We start from the raw sequence: 15,523 nt of genomic DNA on the forward strand, positions 1-15,523 counted from the left end.
AAAGCTTCTTGGGAGAAATTCTGCCGAAGTTTCCAACTATCGGAATTGAGGGAAGTCCTTGTCTTTTTTCTTAGCAGGCTTAGGCTTCTGTGTCATCTTTTTGCCTTTCTTTTTATGAGTATTGTTTCTTCTTCTATAACTTCGATAGGAACGCGAATTTTTTTGGGTGGAGTTTGGTTGTCTTCTCTTTCGATGAGTCATTATTATCCACCATTCGTTGTCATCTTCAACAAGCTCATCTTTCTTTTTGGAATTTGTTGTTTGAATCTTTTGTTGGAACCGAACAACTATGGGCTCGAATTATCCAAACTAGATCGGGATTTGTCTTTGAGCATAGGACACAGATAGTATTGGAACATTTGAAGTCACCGCTACTATAGCGTGATTTGTCTGAACTACTTCATTCAAATCTAGCTCTATCTTCTTTTCACAAGCCAACTTCATAATTCGTTCTTTCAGCACGAAGCACCTTTCAACTGGGTGACTAATGATCCGATGATACTTGCAGTAGTTAGGATCATCTATTTTTCATTTTTGTTCCAGCCACTTGCATTTCGATAGCTGAATAAGTTGCTTCTCTAGTAGTTGCTCCAACATACTTGCCACATCAGAGTCAAGGAATGGATAAACCTTTTATTGTCGTTCTTTAAGAGTTGAATGACTCTTCTTGCTCTCATTGTGCCTTCTTTCAAATTTTGTTTGTTTTCCTTTGGAGGAAAATTTCAGCTGGATCACAGAACGACCATAGATTCTTTTGTGGCACTACCCACGATCTTTTCAGTGCCTTTGGCATCATTTTTGTATTTTCTCCCTTTAGAGACTAGGAAATCTTTAGTTCCCCTATTGGCAATGCTCAGCTCCATATCATGAGTGTGTGTTGCCAACTCCTCAAACGTACGAGGTTTTATCCCTTGTAGGATGTAGATAAGCTCCCAGTGCATGCCTTGAGTACACATCTCCACTGCAGATAATTCAGTAAGTCTATCTTTGCAATCCAAACTTAAAGCTCTCCGTCGGTTGATGTAATCGATGATTGTCTCTCCCTTCCACTGTTTGGTATTTGTCAGCTCCATCATGCTAACAATACGCCTTGTACTGTAGAAGCGGTTTAGGAACTCCCTTTCTAGTTGTTCCCAACTGTCAATCACTTCTGGCTCCAAATCAGTATACCAATCGAAAGTATTTTCTTTCAAGGTACGGATGAACTGCTTGACTAGCTGGTCTCCTCTGGTTCCTGCATTTTCACAGGTTTCAATGAAGTGTGCAACATGTTATTTTGGATTGCCCTTTCCTCGAACTGCTGGAACTTTGGAGGTTGATACCCAGCTGACATTCTGAGGTTTTCGATTCTCTTGGTGTATGGCTTGGAGTACATAAAAGAGCTTTGCAACGGTCCTTCGTACTGAGCTCTTATAGAGTTTTTGATCATATCCTGGAGCTGTTGAACTGACAGGGAGGCAACAAAGGTGGATTGTGGTGGCTAACTTTCCTGCAAGACAGTATTTCCTTTTTCATTGGCTTTTGTAGCTGGGGATTGACTTGATTCAGTAGTATCTCGAGCCTATATCTGATCTCTTATAGCAGCGATTTCATGATCTCGCTCCTCTACAGCCTTCATTAGGAGGTTGATCTTTACCTTCATCTTTGCCATGGTCAACAAAGTCGTTATGTCAGTCATCATGACAGATACTACATCAAGATGTGATTCTTTCTCTGATAGATCAGTAGCAGAAGCATAATTGTCGATTAAGGGAGTTTTTCTGATGACGATCCCGCCTTTAGAAGATTCCATCAACTGGTCCCATATTTCCTTCGTGATGATAGAGCTTATGTAAGTGTTGCTTGCGATGGTAGCTTTGGATGCAACTTTCTTTGGTGCCATTTGTAGATTTATTAGACTTGGATGACGAGAGAGAAATGAGAGGTAAAGATGTCTCATTGGGCGTGCCAATTTGTTCGCACGAGATTTTCGGAGAAACGTGTTTCGTGGAGTTGAACTTGAGTTGGTGTTGATGTTGGAGTTGATTTGACGCGATGTGTTTCGATCTCTAATACTTGATCCTCTGATTCTCTCTCAGTTGGGTGAATATGCTTGACTTGGAGAAGGAAAGCACCGAACGTTCTTGAAGTATAAGTCTTGGAAGCTTGGAGTAGAAGTCTTGGAAGAGTATTTGTGTCTTCAAAGGTCTTCTGTCTTATAGGAGTGCAGCTTCAGGAGTCTTGGAAGCTTGAAGTAGAAGTCTTGGAAGAGTATTTATGTCTTCAAAGGTCTTCTGCTTTATAGGAGTGCAGCTTCATGAGTCTTGGAAGCTTGAAGTAAAAGTCTTCGAAAAGTATTTGTATCTTCAAAGGTCTTCTGCCTTATAGGAGTGTAGCTTTAGGAGTCTTGGAAGAGTATTTGTGTCTTCAAAGGTCTTCTGCCTTATAAGAGTGCAGCTTCAGGAGTCTTGGAAGCTTGAAGTAGAAGTCTTGGAAGAGTATTTGAGTCTTTAAAGGTCTTCTGCCTTATAGAAGTGCAGCTTCAGGAGTCTTGGAAGCTTGAAGTAGAAGTCTTGGAAGAGTATTTGTGTCTTCAAAGGTCTTCTGCCTTATAGGAGTGCAGCAGGAGTCTTGGGAGTCCTCTGCTTGTTAGTGAATTCTCTCTGGGTCTTCTGAGTGTAGAAAATGTTGTCTTTACAAATGAAGAGAACTTCTCTATTTATAGAGTTCTCAAGTGGGCTTCGTGGGCTTGGTCGATCCATGGGCCTGACCCTTGGGCTCAATTAGTTGGTTTTGGGCCTGATCTGGAATTTGGGTCCAATTCAACTTTTTTTTTTTTTTTTTTGTAGTTTGGACTTTAAGCCCAAATAGTAATATCAAATTGGATTGATTTAATCTTATCTGATTCATCTGCGTGTCATCGAAACTTGTATTCAATTCAATTCGGGACATGTGTCAACTTCTAATTGGACCCAAAGTCAATGATTTAGAAATCGTCGTTAATTTAGCAAACGACGTGGTGAGTTGTGATTGGTCCAAAATTTATTATTCAATAAATACGCTTGAACAACTATTTTAAGTGGTTACCAAATATTCTATTTTTTCAAAATGATTTATCTTTCAAATTAAATACTTAAAAATGTATTTCAAATACATGTTTATAGATAAATAAAAAAATTCAATGATTGAAAAGTGATTTTTTTTAATTATAATTGTTTCTTTAAATTAAATTAAATGAAAATTTTATTTAGACACCTACAATTTAACTTTTAACCAAAATTTAATAACGAAGTGGGAGCAATTTATTTGATCGTTTCGAAATTTAATTTACAAATCGAAACAGAAACAAACTCAGAAGGTGACAAAGAAACAAGAATATTAGAGATTGGGGCCCACCGCGAGTGATTAGACGGCTCGACCAATGACGTGTCATCTGAATGCATCGCCACGTAACCAAGGTCGACAAGAGCGCGTGACTGACACTATCAGTACTGCCAATTGCCAAAAGCAAAAACTGGCAGTTCCACCACTTGAGTCGTGTTTTTCACGCACAATTTCACAAACGCGCGAACCTTGTGATACTGATTTTGGAGGCAGACCGCTGACGGAAAATGGAAAAAGTAAAAAAAATAAAAATAAAAATAAACGGCAAATCGTAAAAACCACCGATAAAATAGGTAGTATTAGATGTAATTATACCATCTCATTTTTAATTTACAATAGTGATAGAAATGTAATTCTCAATCGATAAAAATCAAACTTTCAAATTTATATCATTGTTGTAACTTTTATAATCATGTAAATTTTAAGATTCAATATTTACGCTTATATAAGCTTGAGGGTCTAGATTTTTCACCTAAAATTTAAGAGTGTAATTATAATTACCACTATATTTTAAGGTTGATTTTTGTAATTTGTCCAAAAAATAAAATATTAATTTGGTCCCTAAATACTCTAATTTATTTAATTTTAGACTTATATTTTCAACCATCCTTAGATTTATTCTCTCAAAATTAGTTTTATCATAATTTTTTAATAAACAAATTGTGCAATAAAATATAATATGTTAGTACGTTCTAAAACTTATAACAATGTTTATTGATAGCACAAATATTAAAGGGAAACATAATTTTTTGTTTCCTATATTTTGGGTTTATTTGAACTTAATCACTAGATTTCAAAATGTTAGTTTTGAGCTTAGCTTTAATTTAGTACATAATTTTAAAATGTTACAATTTTACTATTGACATTTGAGTATTGTTTCAATTCGATTCCTATATTTAAAAATTTACACTTTTAATCTCGATTTGCAATAAATAATTGCTTGCGACTGACATTAATGTTTATTAATTAATTTAAAATAATTTTGAAGTAAAATTTTAAACTTAATTTTAACAGCGACAAAAATAGTGAAACTTAATTCATTATAATAGACATGACCTTTCTCTAGAGGTCGAAAGTTCAAACTTACATTCTCATAATTGTTGTACTAAAAAAAACACTAGGGATGAAAAAAATGATTATTTAATGAAAATTGAGGTTAAAAATTATAAACTTTTAAATTTAATGAACAAAGTGAAACAACACTGAAATCTGAAGGAGACTAAATTGAAACCACATTGAAAACTTAAGAACGTAGGTTTATTTGCACTTTGGTAGTTGCGAATGTTGCTGTAATAAAATGTATTTCTCAATTTAGCTTCAAATATTTAATTTTGAAAATAAATTATTTTTAGAAAAAGTGGAAGTTTTTTACAAATACTAAAAATAATTTTTGAAATACTCTTGAAAATATTTTTAAACCGTTTTATAAAAGAAGGTTTAAACAAAAATTGTTATCGTTAAAAAATATTTTCTCCCGTCAATCTAAATACAACAATAAAAAATTAGGGCCAAATAAAAAATAAATTTAAGACCTAGAAAAAAATGATATTCTGAAAATTAAAATTCGACATTTAACATTTTAAGGATTAAAATCGAACTATGACCAAAATGATATATTTTTTTTAAGTAAAGAAGAAAAGCCTGAAATATGTCAGAAAACTCTGTCACCCGCTTTAACTCTCTTCTCCCTCTATCTCTGTAGAGAGAGAGAGAGGAGAGCTTCTTGTTTTTGGCCTTTTCCCATTTGAAAATTTGTTCATCTTCATTGCATTTAAAATCCTGCAGCGATGCATCGAGAATCGAGCTCATGTTTCCGAAATTCCTATGGAAGTTCATCCACTTCAGAGCTTTCCTTCTTCAGAAACTGGTATTTCTGTCTCTCTCTCTCTCTCTCTCTCTGTTCTACTACTCACCATTTTTGGTTATGTATCCTGTTTGTTGTTGTAGACTTTTTTTTCTTCTTATTATTTTTACTTCTTGTGATTGTTCAGGGAGAGGATTAAGGCCGCGGAAGGCCAATGAGGCGGCAACGGCCGTGATGATGATGGAGGTGAAAAAGGAGGTTAATCGGCCGGAAGACGACGAGTTATCGACTCCGGTGTTGCCGTCGATTAATCTCGGTCTTCAAATTGGCACGAATTCCGCGGGAAGTCGAAACGAGAGAACCTCGATTGCTCGTCGGTCGAGGGAGCCGATTCTTACGGCTGGCCAATTGCAGGAGCTCGAGCAGCAAGTTCTTATTTACAAGTACCTGGCTGCTGGTCTCCGTGTTCCTACCCACCTTCTCGTTCCAATTTGGAAGAGTGCCGCCAGGATCTTGGACTCTAATGTCAGTGGTGTCTACGAGCGCTACAGTAGCTGTAAGCGAGTTTAATTCTTTGAGATACTCAAAACCGTTTCCAATTTCTTGCTTCTGTGTTAATTGAAGATATTGGTGCTTGTTTTTGTGCTGTTATATTTCAATTAAAATACGTGGTGTGATTGATAGTATGGTTGCTCTGAATTTGAAAACAATCGGTATACTAGAGATTGCATATAGTATTAAATCCGGTCTAAATGAATTTTTTAAGGTACTATCTGGATAAAAGTTCGTCTGGAAATCTTTTTTTGTTGAAGTAATATAGCAAATTCAACTATTCTATTTTTTAAAATTTTTCCGAGTTTTCTTTTTCCATTAGCGATGATCATAGATGCAATAATCATGCCTCGAAATTGCTCGTTAGGTAAGAACTGTTTTTTTTCACTGATGTTAGGGTTCAGGGTGAAAATGAACACCCGCAAATTCTTGTTATTAAGGGAAAATATTACGTGCTTGTTCATTGGATTTAGTCATGTTCTCTTGTTGATTGAACTGTGTTTGTCTTATCAACTTACCGCCTCAGTGGTTTGTTTCATGTAAACATCCCAGCAGAGACGAACCGCCCAAATCACCTGTTTGTGCATTGTCCTTTTGCCAATGTCTACCGGATGTATTTATTTGATTGTTTTGGCATTGTATGGGCACAGCAATTCTCTGCGACCCATTGTTGGACTTGGGAATAACTTTTTGATTACTAGGAAATTGAGTACTCTTTGGTTTTTTGTGTTTACGTTTATATTGTTGGGTGTTTGATTGGAAAGAAATAGCACATATGTTTATTATTATTATTTGAAAGATTATGGTCACAACAAAACATCCAAATTTTGGACTCTATATTGGATCCTACAGTATCTCAGGAGACAATAATGAACTATCAGTTGAATATATTACCATCTGGGGAAATACATCTTTGCCCCCCAAATTATTCTCTTCTCAAAGTAGTGTGCGTGAATATGTGTTGGAGGGCATCTCTGTTGGACAGCTGAGTTTATTGAGGATTCAACCGAGAGCCATTTCAGAATAATTTTATTTCAATAACTTAATGAGGTGCTCTCCTGTTTTGAAACATGGTTAATAATCACAATGTGTGGGATTTTGTATTTTTAACCCATCTTTTATAATTTGCTTGTAAATTTCGTTTCTCTTTATTAATTGTCTGCAGTTATAGGATTCAGTCCAGTGGGATTTGATTACAGAAGTATGATGGATCCTGAACCAGGGAGATGTAGAAGAACTGATGGCAAGAAGTGGAGATGTAGCCGGAAAACTGTTCCGCAACAGAAATACTGTGAACGGCACATGCATAGAGGCCGACAGCGTTCAAGAAAGCCTGTGGAAGCTTCAGAAAATGATTCTCCATCAAAGAAAATCATACTCAACAATCCAGACAGAGATGTAAGATGTACACTTGATGTTCCTACCTCCGCCATTTGTGGGAATAACAAAACCAAGAATCATTTAAGCTGTAATTTTACCACTGCCATCCCCTTTCTCCCCGTTGAAGCTGTAGTCCCTGATCCCAAAACAGTTTCTGATACCCTTCCTAAATCAGTTACTGAAACCATTACTGGCAGCATGCACAGTGCATCGGCCATTGTTACCAGCTGTGCTGATGCAACTAAAACCATCAGAATGGTCCCTGTCAGTGCCCCCAACACCACTGCTACATGTATTACAACAGTTCCCAGTATTAATCCAACTGCTACTACCAGCATTCCCACTAGTTATATAGTCGACTTGAAAGATGCTTGCAACATGAATTTTCGTGAGAATTGCAGCAAGAGCCGTAACAACATTGGAAGAAATGATCCCAATATCCAGAAGATCGCATCTCCAGGTCTTGGGTTCTCTCCTAATAGTGTTCTTCAAGGTATTATTTCGGGACTAATTGTTTGTGTGCTGCAAAATGGTTTTTAAATTTATTTTATGAGATATTGTTTGGAAGGCTATCAGTTTAGCCAAATATTTGAAACTTGAGTAGTTTTTCAGGTCATAAACTATGCAACCGTTATTTGATGATTTTTTGCATAATTTCCATTATTTTTATACGCACATCTTTTTTAAAGTTAAAACTGTTGCATGCAAAATGATGTATTTTGTTATGCCATTCATTACTGTACCTCACTATCCATGAAGATTACTTTTGTGTCAAAAGCTAATCCTCTAATATATTTACATTTTTTGGTATTATTATTACAGCTTTGAGAGAAACTATTGTACTTGTGATGTCCTAGCTGTAAACTTTGTCTGAACTCTGACGGTGGAACTTGAATGCTGCAATTGGCAACATAATATGTGAAACAATTTATTGGTTTTTAAAGGACTAGTCTTATTTTTGTACACAAGATTTACTGTACTTATTCCAATTTGTATCTTTTACTGTTAGTAAAACCGTTCTAATTCATGGTGTAGATTGCCAAATTTTTTTCTGATTGTGTTTGCTGACCTGAATCTTGCTTCTTAATGAAGTCTTCAACTAATGTCATTTGCCCCCCTCAGTTCCTGGTTGCAGCAGCTCATTGTGTGACAGTAAAATCAACCTTGAACTTGAACCAGGACGGTGTCGACGAACGGATGGGAAGAAGTGGCGATGCAGGAGAGACGTTATTCCAAATCAGAAGTATTGTGCTTTACATATGCACAGAGGTTCGAAGAAGCATTTGAAGCCCTTCCAAAATGCAGCCGTTCTTGCTCCTCCTGCTGCTACCTATGGCACTATGCTACCTTTAGTAATGACACCGCTCACAAAACTCGAACCTGCAACACCAAACACGAATCTTTCAATGTCGATCCAGGCCGACAACAAAGGGAGACACACTGAAGCAAGGAGCAACGTCAGCAGCAGCAGTGAGACCACCATTACTGACACCACGATCACAGCCTAAGAAAATGTCTCTCACTGAGAAGGTATGAATCAGAACCCTTTGGCTTTAGAAATCTTCTATTTCTGCTGTTTTTCGTTTCGGGTTTGTACCATTTCGGCATGTAAACAAGACTGGGGGATAATCTTGTTGGAAAAAGAAAGAGTGATGATGGTAGAGCAGTTGAGGTACAGGGAGTAGTCAAATTTTCTCGTACTGAAAAGCGAAGAAAAGTTTGGAAATAGGTTTCTAAATATGTTTTGGATAAATAGGTTTCTAAATATGTTTTCGTTTGGATAATTAACAAAAATGTGCAAATTTTCTGAAGCGACGTTTCTGTTCCCTCGTTCGTCAGCCGAAAAGCTAAGAGAATTTTGGGATAATCAACAAAACTGTGTAACTTTTTCTTGGGAGACTTTTTCTTTTTTCTGGAAATGATCCTTTTGACCTTGAAGTCGATGCTTAATGCTAGTTGAGCTATATTGACAAACGATCTATTTATATTGAATTAAAGAAATTAGACACTCGTCAAGTAAGCTTGGCCCAGTGGTATTAGTGTGACTTCCGTCCCAAAAGGTCGGAGGTTTAATCACTCTAAATTGCACTAAAAAAAAATTGGAGATTTGAGGGGAAGTGACAAAAATGGTGGAATAATTTCTAATTCATATTGCAAACTTAGAGGGGTCGTGGTAATTGAAGTTTGATCACTCATCTTTAGAATTGTTGTGCTAAAAGGAAATTAATTTATATCGATTATATTCTTTTAATTAAATTGCTAATCATGAATTAGTAAGTACAAATGTTTGCTTTCTAAAAAACGGTTTTATATTTTGCTAGCCTAAATTTGAATTTAACTGCTCACTGCATAGATCAAGTGAGCATAGTTCAATTGATCTAGGGGTTATTATACTAAAGTAAAGAACATGGAACATAACTTTGAAGTAAAATTCTTTTGTTGGTTTTTTTATAAATATATATTTTATTTTTAAATTAAAAAAAAAAATAAACATCTAATCTCTGGGTCAAGGAGTGTATATTTTTAACTAATTTACTTATGCTCAAATTGGTAATATCGTACGTTCATTATTTTGTAATCCAAACAAAATAAATAATTTTTTTATGCTACTATAGCCTAATTTTCGTAACATTCTGCATTTGCAAAAATAATACTTCAAAGATTTGAGATAACATGTTTAACTAAGATAAACAATTAACTAAGATCAATTTAGATTCCTGATTACATATATTTGAGAATCTAGTTTAAAAAACTCAAAATCATATCAAAGTGGGGAAAATTAGTAACATTTTGCCCCATGGGCATGATTTAGCCTGTGCCAGTAGGAAAGCAACTAGCAACTCTTTTCAACATTATGGTTAAAAGTCATGAATACAATGATATTAGAAAATTACACACATACCTTAATGAAACTCTATTTTACGTAAGGAGCCATAATTTTAAGACCAATTAGTTAAAAGTGAAGTGATGGTTCTACCTAGTATTGCAAATACCAGATGGATCTGCATTCTTGATTATCCATGGATGCTCCATTATCTTCTGAAGTGAAAGTCTTCTAGAGGAATCCTTCACCAAGAGCTGTGTTAAAATTTCATACCATTAAGAACCAAAGCAAAATTAATGCATATAATTCCTAATCCTACCAAATAAAGGCATTCGAAAGTTAACTAACCCGGCCTATTAGATCTTTTGCTTCTGAAGAAACACGAGGGGTCGAAGGAAAATTCAAATCAATCTTCACTATCCTGCATATATGGCCCATAGAACTATTTAGAATTTTGATCATGGTGAGGGTTGGGGAACTTCCAAATCTGTGTTCAATAGGTCTTTGTGTCTAATAGGCCTTGACTTTCAATTTTGTTTCATTCTCATGTCTAACATGTCCTCGACCTATTTAAATTTTTTAATAATGGATATACTTCATACAAAATTGTCAGTTTAGGTCCTACAGAATGATTATGGCCCAGAAACCGAGTTAATAGTGAGTCATTCAAGTTTTCAATTTGTATCTAGTAGATGGATTGAATTTTAATTTTTTTTTGAATATGTGAAGGATCTGTTAGATATTTTTTAAAGTTCATGTACATAGATAAAATTGAAAGTTTGATGACCTATCAGACACTTTTGAGAATTTAAGAACTAAATAGATACGGACATCAAAGTTCAAGGAAAAATACTAATTGAATCTAGTTATATGCCATATGCATTATATAAAGAGGCTAATACGAATGAACAACACAAGAAAGTAACCAGAAGCCACTCCCCTTTATGAAGATGAAGATCTAAGTTTTGTTCCTTTTGCAAATTATGATCCTAACCTTTTAAACGTGTCACTTTGACTCTCAGCTTCAAATGGAGGCACTCCATAGAGTAACTCATAGCAAAGGATGCCCAAAGTCCAATTATCAATTGCATAGTCGTGAGCTTTATTCTCCACCATTTCTGGGGCTAAATAATCCAGAGTTCCACACATTGTATGTCTTTTGTTTATCGACTGTACAGCCCATCCAAAATCTGCAATTTTCAACCGGCCCTACAAATACAACATGGTTACACACAAAGGAAAAACATATAATATTGACTTCTTTCTTTCATCTACGAAGTGCAGTGAAATCCCTGATTCTACCTCAAGGATACAAGAAGGATTTTACTATAGAGAATCATGTAATGAAACATTTTCTAAGCTGTGGAATAATAAAAAGAGGAGAATTTTATACCTCGTGATCAAGCAGCAAATTTTCTGGCTTAATGTCCCTGTGAATCACATGCTTCTCATGGAGGTATGCCAATGCTTGTGTGAGGCTTAAAATGTACTGAAATTCACAATACACAAACACAAAAGAATCTTTTAGATAACGATAGATGAAGACTGAGTTTAAATCGCAAGATCCTGGTGTCCTGTATCTCAGTGAAATATGAAGTTAAGAAGTGAAATGGCACAAGAAAGAAAAAAGACAAGAAGTATAATTTGAAAAAATGCTAAAGCCCATGGGATGAGTTCTTAAAATTTTGTTTGGCTCAATCTTCTAATATCCTTCGGTTCATTGTCCTCAGTCCAAAGTAAAGTTCATAAGGATATAGAGAGGAAAATTACAGTGGCAGCTTGCTTCTCGTCGAGATGACCATTTTTCCTAAGCTCCCTATAAAGCTCACCGCGGTGAGCGTATTCCAATATCAAGAAAATCCGTTCAGCATCATGGAACCATCCATAGAGGCGTAGGATGTTGGGGTGCCGAAGACTGGTCTGGATCTCCATCTCTCTCTTTAACTGATGATGAATCATGTACTTGTCCATCTGCTCTTTGAAAATCACCTTCAGTGCTACTATATACTTGCTCTGAAAATCAAATCGGAGCTCCAAAGGTCAAACAAACATCCAGATATACAATCTTATATTTGGATAAAAAAAAAATTCAAAAGGAAATTCATGTTTAACTTTAATGAAACAAATCGTACAATCGCTATTCGGTAAAAAGAAAAACTTAAGGAAAATCACTCCGTTTGGTCATCGGGAAGTGATAGCACTATGTAGCTACGATAGTTTCCAGAAAAGGCGATTGAATCCTTTCGACTTGATTTACCGGAAATGAGGAGAGGATATAAATTGACAACAAAATCATCCATCAGAAAATCCACAAGCAGCCAGAAAATGATGAAATTCCGTTCAGATTTAGAAGATATTGAGTAGACCAGAACGAAACAAAGCCATCCAAAAATCAATCAAATTAAAATTCAAAGCACCGAAGGTCTATGGATTCGAAATCAACCAAATATTATGAATATTTGAATAAGAATCAAAGAGAAAATGAGATGGATGGAAAACGAACCCTGACTTCTCTTGCTAGATAGACTCTGCCGAATTTTCCTTTGCCGAGGGGTTTCCCTACGTCGAAGTCTTGCAAGGACCATCGCCGCTTTGGAGATTGGTTTTCTTCCTTCGCCAAAGATTTCATCGGGTCGCCACCGTCGAACTCCGGTAGGAAGAAATGTGAAGACGGAGCAAAGCGAGGGAATTTGGGACGTTGAATGAATTTGAATTATTATACCGTGTCTGTATCTAATCTTCTTAAACGCATCGTTTCATCGACCGGTTCCTTCCTACATTTATTGGTTCAAATAATATTGGGGAAAATACTCTCTAGTTCTTTTTGTCTCTAGTCCTTTTCTTGGATTCTCGAGTTTTGAATATTGTTTCAATTTATTCACTATATTTTAAAATGTTATAATTTTATCATTGAGATTCAAATTTTGTTTCAATTTGGTCTATTGATTTTGGGATTTTACATTTTTAACCTCAAATTTTCATTAAATACTTACTTTCAATCATTGACGTTAATTTCTATTAATTAATTAAGATAATTATGAAGTGCAATTTTAAATTTAATTTTAAAAGTGATAAAAAATAGTAAAACGTAATTAATTATAATTCTTTTAATGATTTTGAATTGGTTAAAAATCACTTTTAGTTCCTAAAGTTCATATAAGTAATAATTTAGTTCCTAGACTTTGATTTGTAATGATTTAGCCCTTATGTTTTCAATTTTATAATAATTTAGCCCCTGAATTTTATTATGTAACAACCTAGTCTTTCAACTTTAAAATTTGTAATGATTTAGTCCCTATTGTAGAAATTAATGTTAAGATTTAATGAGATTTCGTGCATAAATAAATCGTTAAACTAATTAAAGATCTAATATTTTTACAAAATATAAAGTTTACATCATAAAATATTAAAAATTGACATCTAATTTTGATGAAATTTTTTTACATAGGGGGAAAATTGTTACAATGTCAAAAGAACAAGAACTAGACTGTTATATACTAAAGTTTATGGACTAATTTGTTACAAAATTGAAAGTTTAGGGACCAAAAGTGTTTTTTAAACTTTATATTAATAGATTAACACTAAAGACGGAAAATGAGTATTTAATGAATAATTGAGGTTAAAAGTGTAAATCTTAAAACATAGGAATCAAATTGAAGCAAAAACTCAAATGTCAAGAATAGTATTGTATCATTTTAAAACATAGAGACTAAATTGAAACCAAACTCAAAACTTAAAATAAAATGTGTAATATTTTGAAATCTAGAGACTAAATAAAAACTAGACTCAAGACCTAGGCACAAAAATGTGTTTTTCCAATATAATTTTAGACTTACAACTACTTTCATTCCTTTTAGTTAACAAATTTTTAATTACCTGCCTTCAATTTTTTTTTAATTATTTATTATAGTAGACTGCACATAGATAGATTATTAGAGTGGATTGCACAGAAATAGATGTCTAGAATATACCTTTAATATTGCTCTTTTCAATTCATCCAAAAAAAAATGGTCTTTATAATTGCAAGTATGTTTGTGTTTTACACTCAATTAGCAAACGTTTTTCTACTGTTATTATTTTTATTTTTATTATTATTATTATTATTATTTTTTTTTTTTTGTGTAGTTGGAGTGGACTACATAATTGTATAAAGATAGGTGTAGTTTAAAATGCAACAAGTATCACTCATTTTAAACTATTCATTTTAATTTCTATAGTTTTGATAAATCTATTTTGAATTTTGTAATTAAAAAAAAAAAAGTAGTCATTTGGCTTCTTTTCTGCATGCAATGAAATTTCTTCAAGATGAAGTCAAATATGCCTTTTATATAATAGAGTGAAATGTTTATGTTTGAAAGTTGAAATTGTGATGGAAAAATGAGATTAAAAATAAATAAAAAAAAGTGTTACACATTACAAGTATAGATTTTTAAATAGAAATTTCAATGAAATATATATATAAACTCAAAATATAGAGCTTAAATAAATGTTCTAAAAGCACATGTACCAAATGATTAATTTAAGTAATATCAATATACTTTCTACAATCATGTAAATCACAAAACTTATTCAAAAATTTTTTTTTTTTTTTAAAAAAAAAATTTTAAAACATTCACTTAGAAGCACTATACCAATTTTCAAGCACAAAAATAATTTTACCAAAATAACCATAGCTCAAATGGCATATATAAAGTTCAATCACTTAAATTAAGGTAGATAATTATATGCCCTTCATATGGAGCCTAATTCAAACGGCATCTCCTTCATTTACTATTTTAAATTTAGGCTCCATTTAGTATTGTTATAACCTTTAAAATAATTGATGGTAACTGTGTTTTTAGAAAAATCAGATGTTAAAAGAAGAAAAATATTGTAACGACTCGACCTTTTGAGTATTCTGATAACGATCGTTACTCATAATTATACATTTACATTCAAATCATTTTGACCATTGAGGAAAATAAATTTCATTCAAATAACAAAGACAGATTTCTAAAATAAATAACAAATAAGTAAAACCTTTGTTCGGGGCCCCTAAAATAATGAAGAAAAAAAATAACTTAAACAAATAAAAGTTTGACCAACATCGAGTTTCAAATCAAAACTCTTAAATAGCTTGAAACGTAAACTAAGTGGAAGCGATTTACATGTTCCATATGACACGATCACAGGTCCCTCTCGTCACCTGTTGGTCCGTTCCTATCATTACCTGAAAAACATAAATTAAGAAAGGTTGAGTATAAAATACTCAGTAAGTGATCCTATTACCGGGATCAGGCTATGCATCCACGAGCAAAGAAAAAAATAGCCCGTGGTTCATACAGCTATATCAGTTTTTTATGATGAAAGGAAAACCAAAAGACATACTAGCTTGCCTTGGTACGCATGTCTAGTGGCCCGTAGGCACACCATCAAACATGAAAATAACATGAACGTGAACTCGTCGACTCACGCATGTTTAGTGGCCCGTAGGCACACCGTCTAACATGGAAATAACATGAATGTAAACCTGTCGGATCACGCATGTCTAGCGACCCGTAGACTCGCCATCAAATATGAAAATAACATGAACGTAAACCTGTCGGCTCACGCATGTCTAG

General features: G+C 34.1%; 2 protein-coding genes across 3 annotated transcripts; one reads left to right on the forward strand and one right to left on the reverse strand.

The window, feature by feature from the left end:
• Positions 1-4,987: 4,987 nt before the first annotated feature.
• On the forward strand, positions 4,988-12,833 carry LOC120088928 (growth-regulating factor 9). Of its 2 annotated transcripts, XM_039046371.2 has the most exons (5): positions 5,007-5,230; positions 5,355-5,723; positions 6,885-7,592; positions 8,222-8,629; positions 10,946-12,833. In XM_039046371.2, the coding sequence occupies exons 1-4, from the start codon at positions 5,188-5,190 to the stop codon at positions 8,605-8,607; spliced, it is 1,506 nt and encodes a 501-aa protein (XP_038902299.2). In that variant the 5' UTR covers positions 5,007-5,187; the 3' UTR covers positions 8,608-8,629; positions 10,946-12,833. The 2 variants fall into 2 exon arrangements, with proteins under 2 accessions (XP_038902296.2, XP_038902299.2); XM_039046368.2 differs by lacking the exon at positions 10,946-12,833 and having other exon boundaries at positions 4,988-5,230; positions 8,222-9,008.
• AUR3 (ataurora3) lies at positions 9,838-12,562 on the reverse strand. Its single transcript, XM_039046376.2, has 6 exons — positions 12,427-12,562; positions 11,694-11,936; positions 11,317-11,412; positions 10,918-11,132; positions 10,272-10,344; positions 9,838-10,177 (listed from the first exon to the last, which is right to left on the reverse strand). Exons 1-6 carry the CDS (start codon positions 12,550-12,552, stop codon positions 10,073-10,075), a joined length of 858 nt encoding a protein of 285 aa, XP_038902304.1. The 5' UTR covers positions 12,553-12,562; the 3' UTR covers positions 9,838-10,072.
• Positions 12,834-15,523: the final 2,690 nt, after the last annotated feature.

This window comes from Benincasa hispida, chromosome 1 (assembly GCF_027475165.1).
Source record: "Benincasa hispida cultivar pf3 chromosome 1, pf3_genome.v1.1, whole genome shotgun sequence".
Taxonomy (NCBI): domain Eukaryota; kingdom Viridiplantae; phylum Streptophyta; class Magnoliopsida; order Cucurbitales; family Cucurbitaceae; genus Benincasa; species Benincasa hispida.

Coding starts and splice junctions, on each gene's coding strand:
- LOC120088928 (XM_039046368.2), top strand. CDS start 5,188: ATGGAAGTTCATCCACTTCAGAGCTTTCCTTCTTCAGAAACTG. Junction 5,231..5,354: donor CTTTCCTTCTTCAGAAACTG/GTATTTCTGTCT, acceptor GTGATTGTTCAG/GGAGAGGATTAAGGCCGCGG. Junction 7,593..8,221: donor TCCTAATAGTGTTCTTCAAG/GTATTATTTCGG, acceptor TGCCCCCCTCAG/TTCCTGGTTGCAGCAGCTCA.
- AUR3 (XM_039046376.2), bottom strand. CDS start 12,552: ATGAAATCTTTGGCGAAGGAAGAAAACCAATCTCCAAAGCGGCGATGG. Junction 11,133..11,316: donor ATTTGCTGCTTGATCACGAG/GTATAAAATTCT, acceptor TTGTATTTGTAG/GGCCGGTTGAAAATTGCAGA. Junction 10,345..10,917: donor CAAAGTGACACGTTTAAAAG/GTTAGGATCATA, acceptor CCATATATGCAG/GATAGTGAAGATTGATTTGA.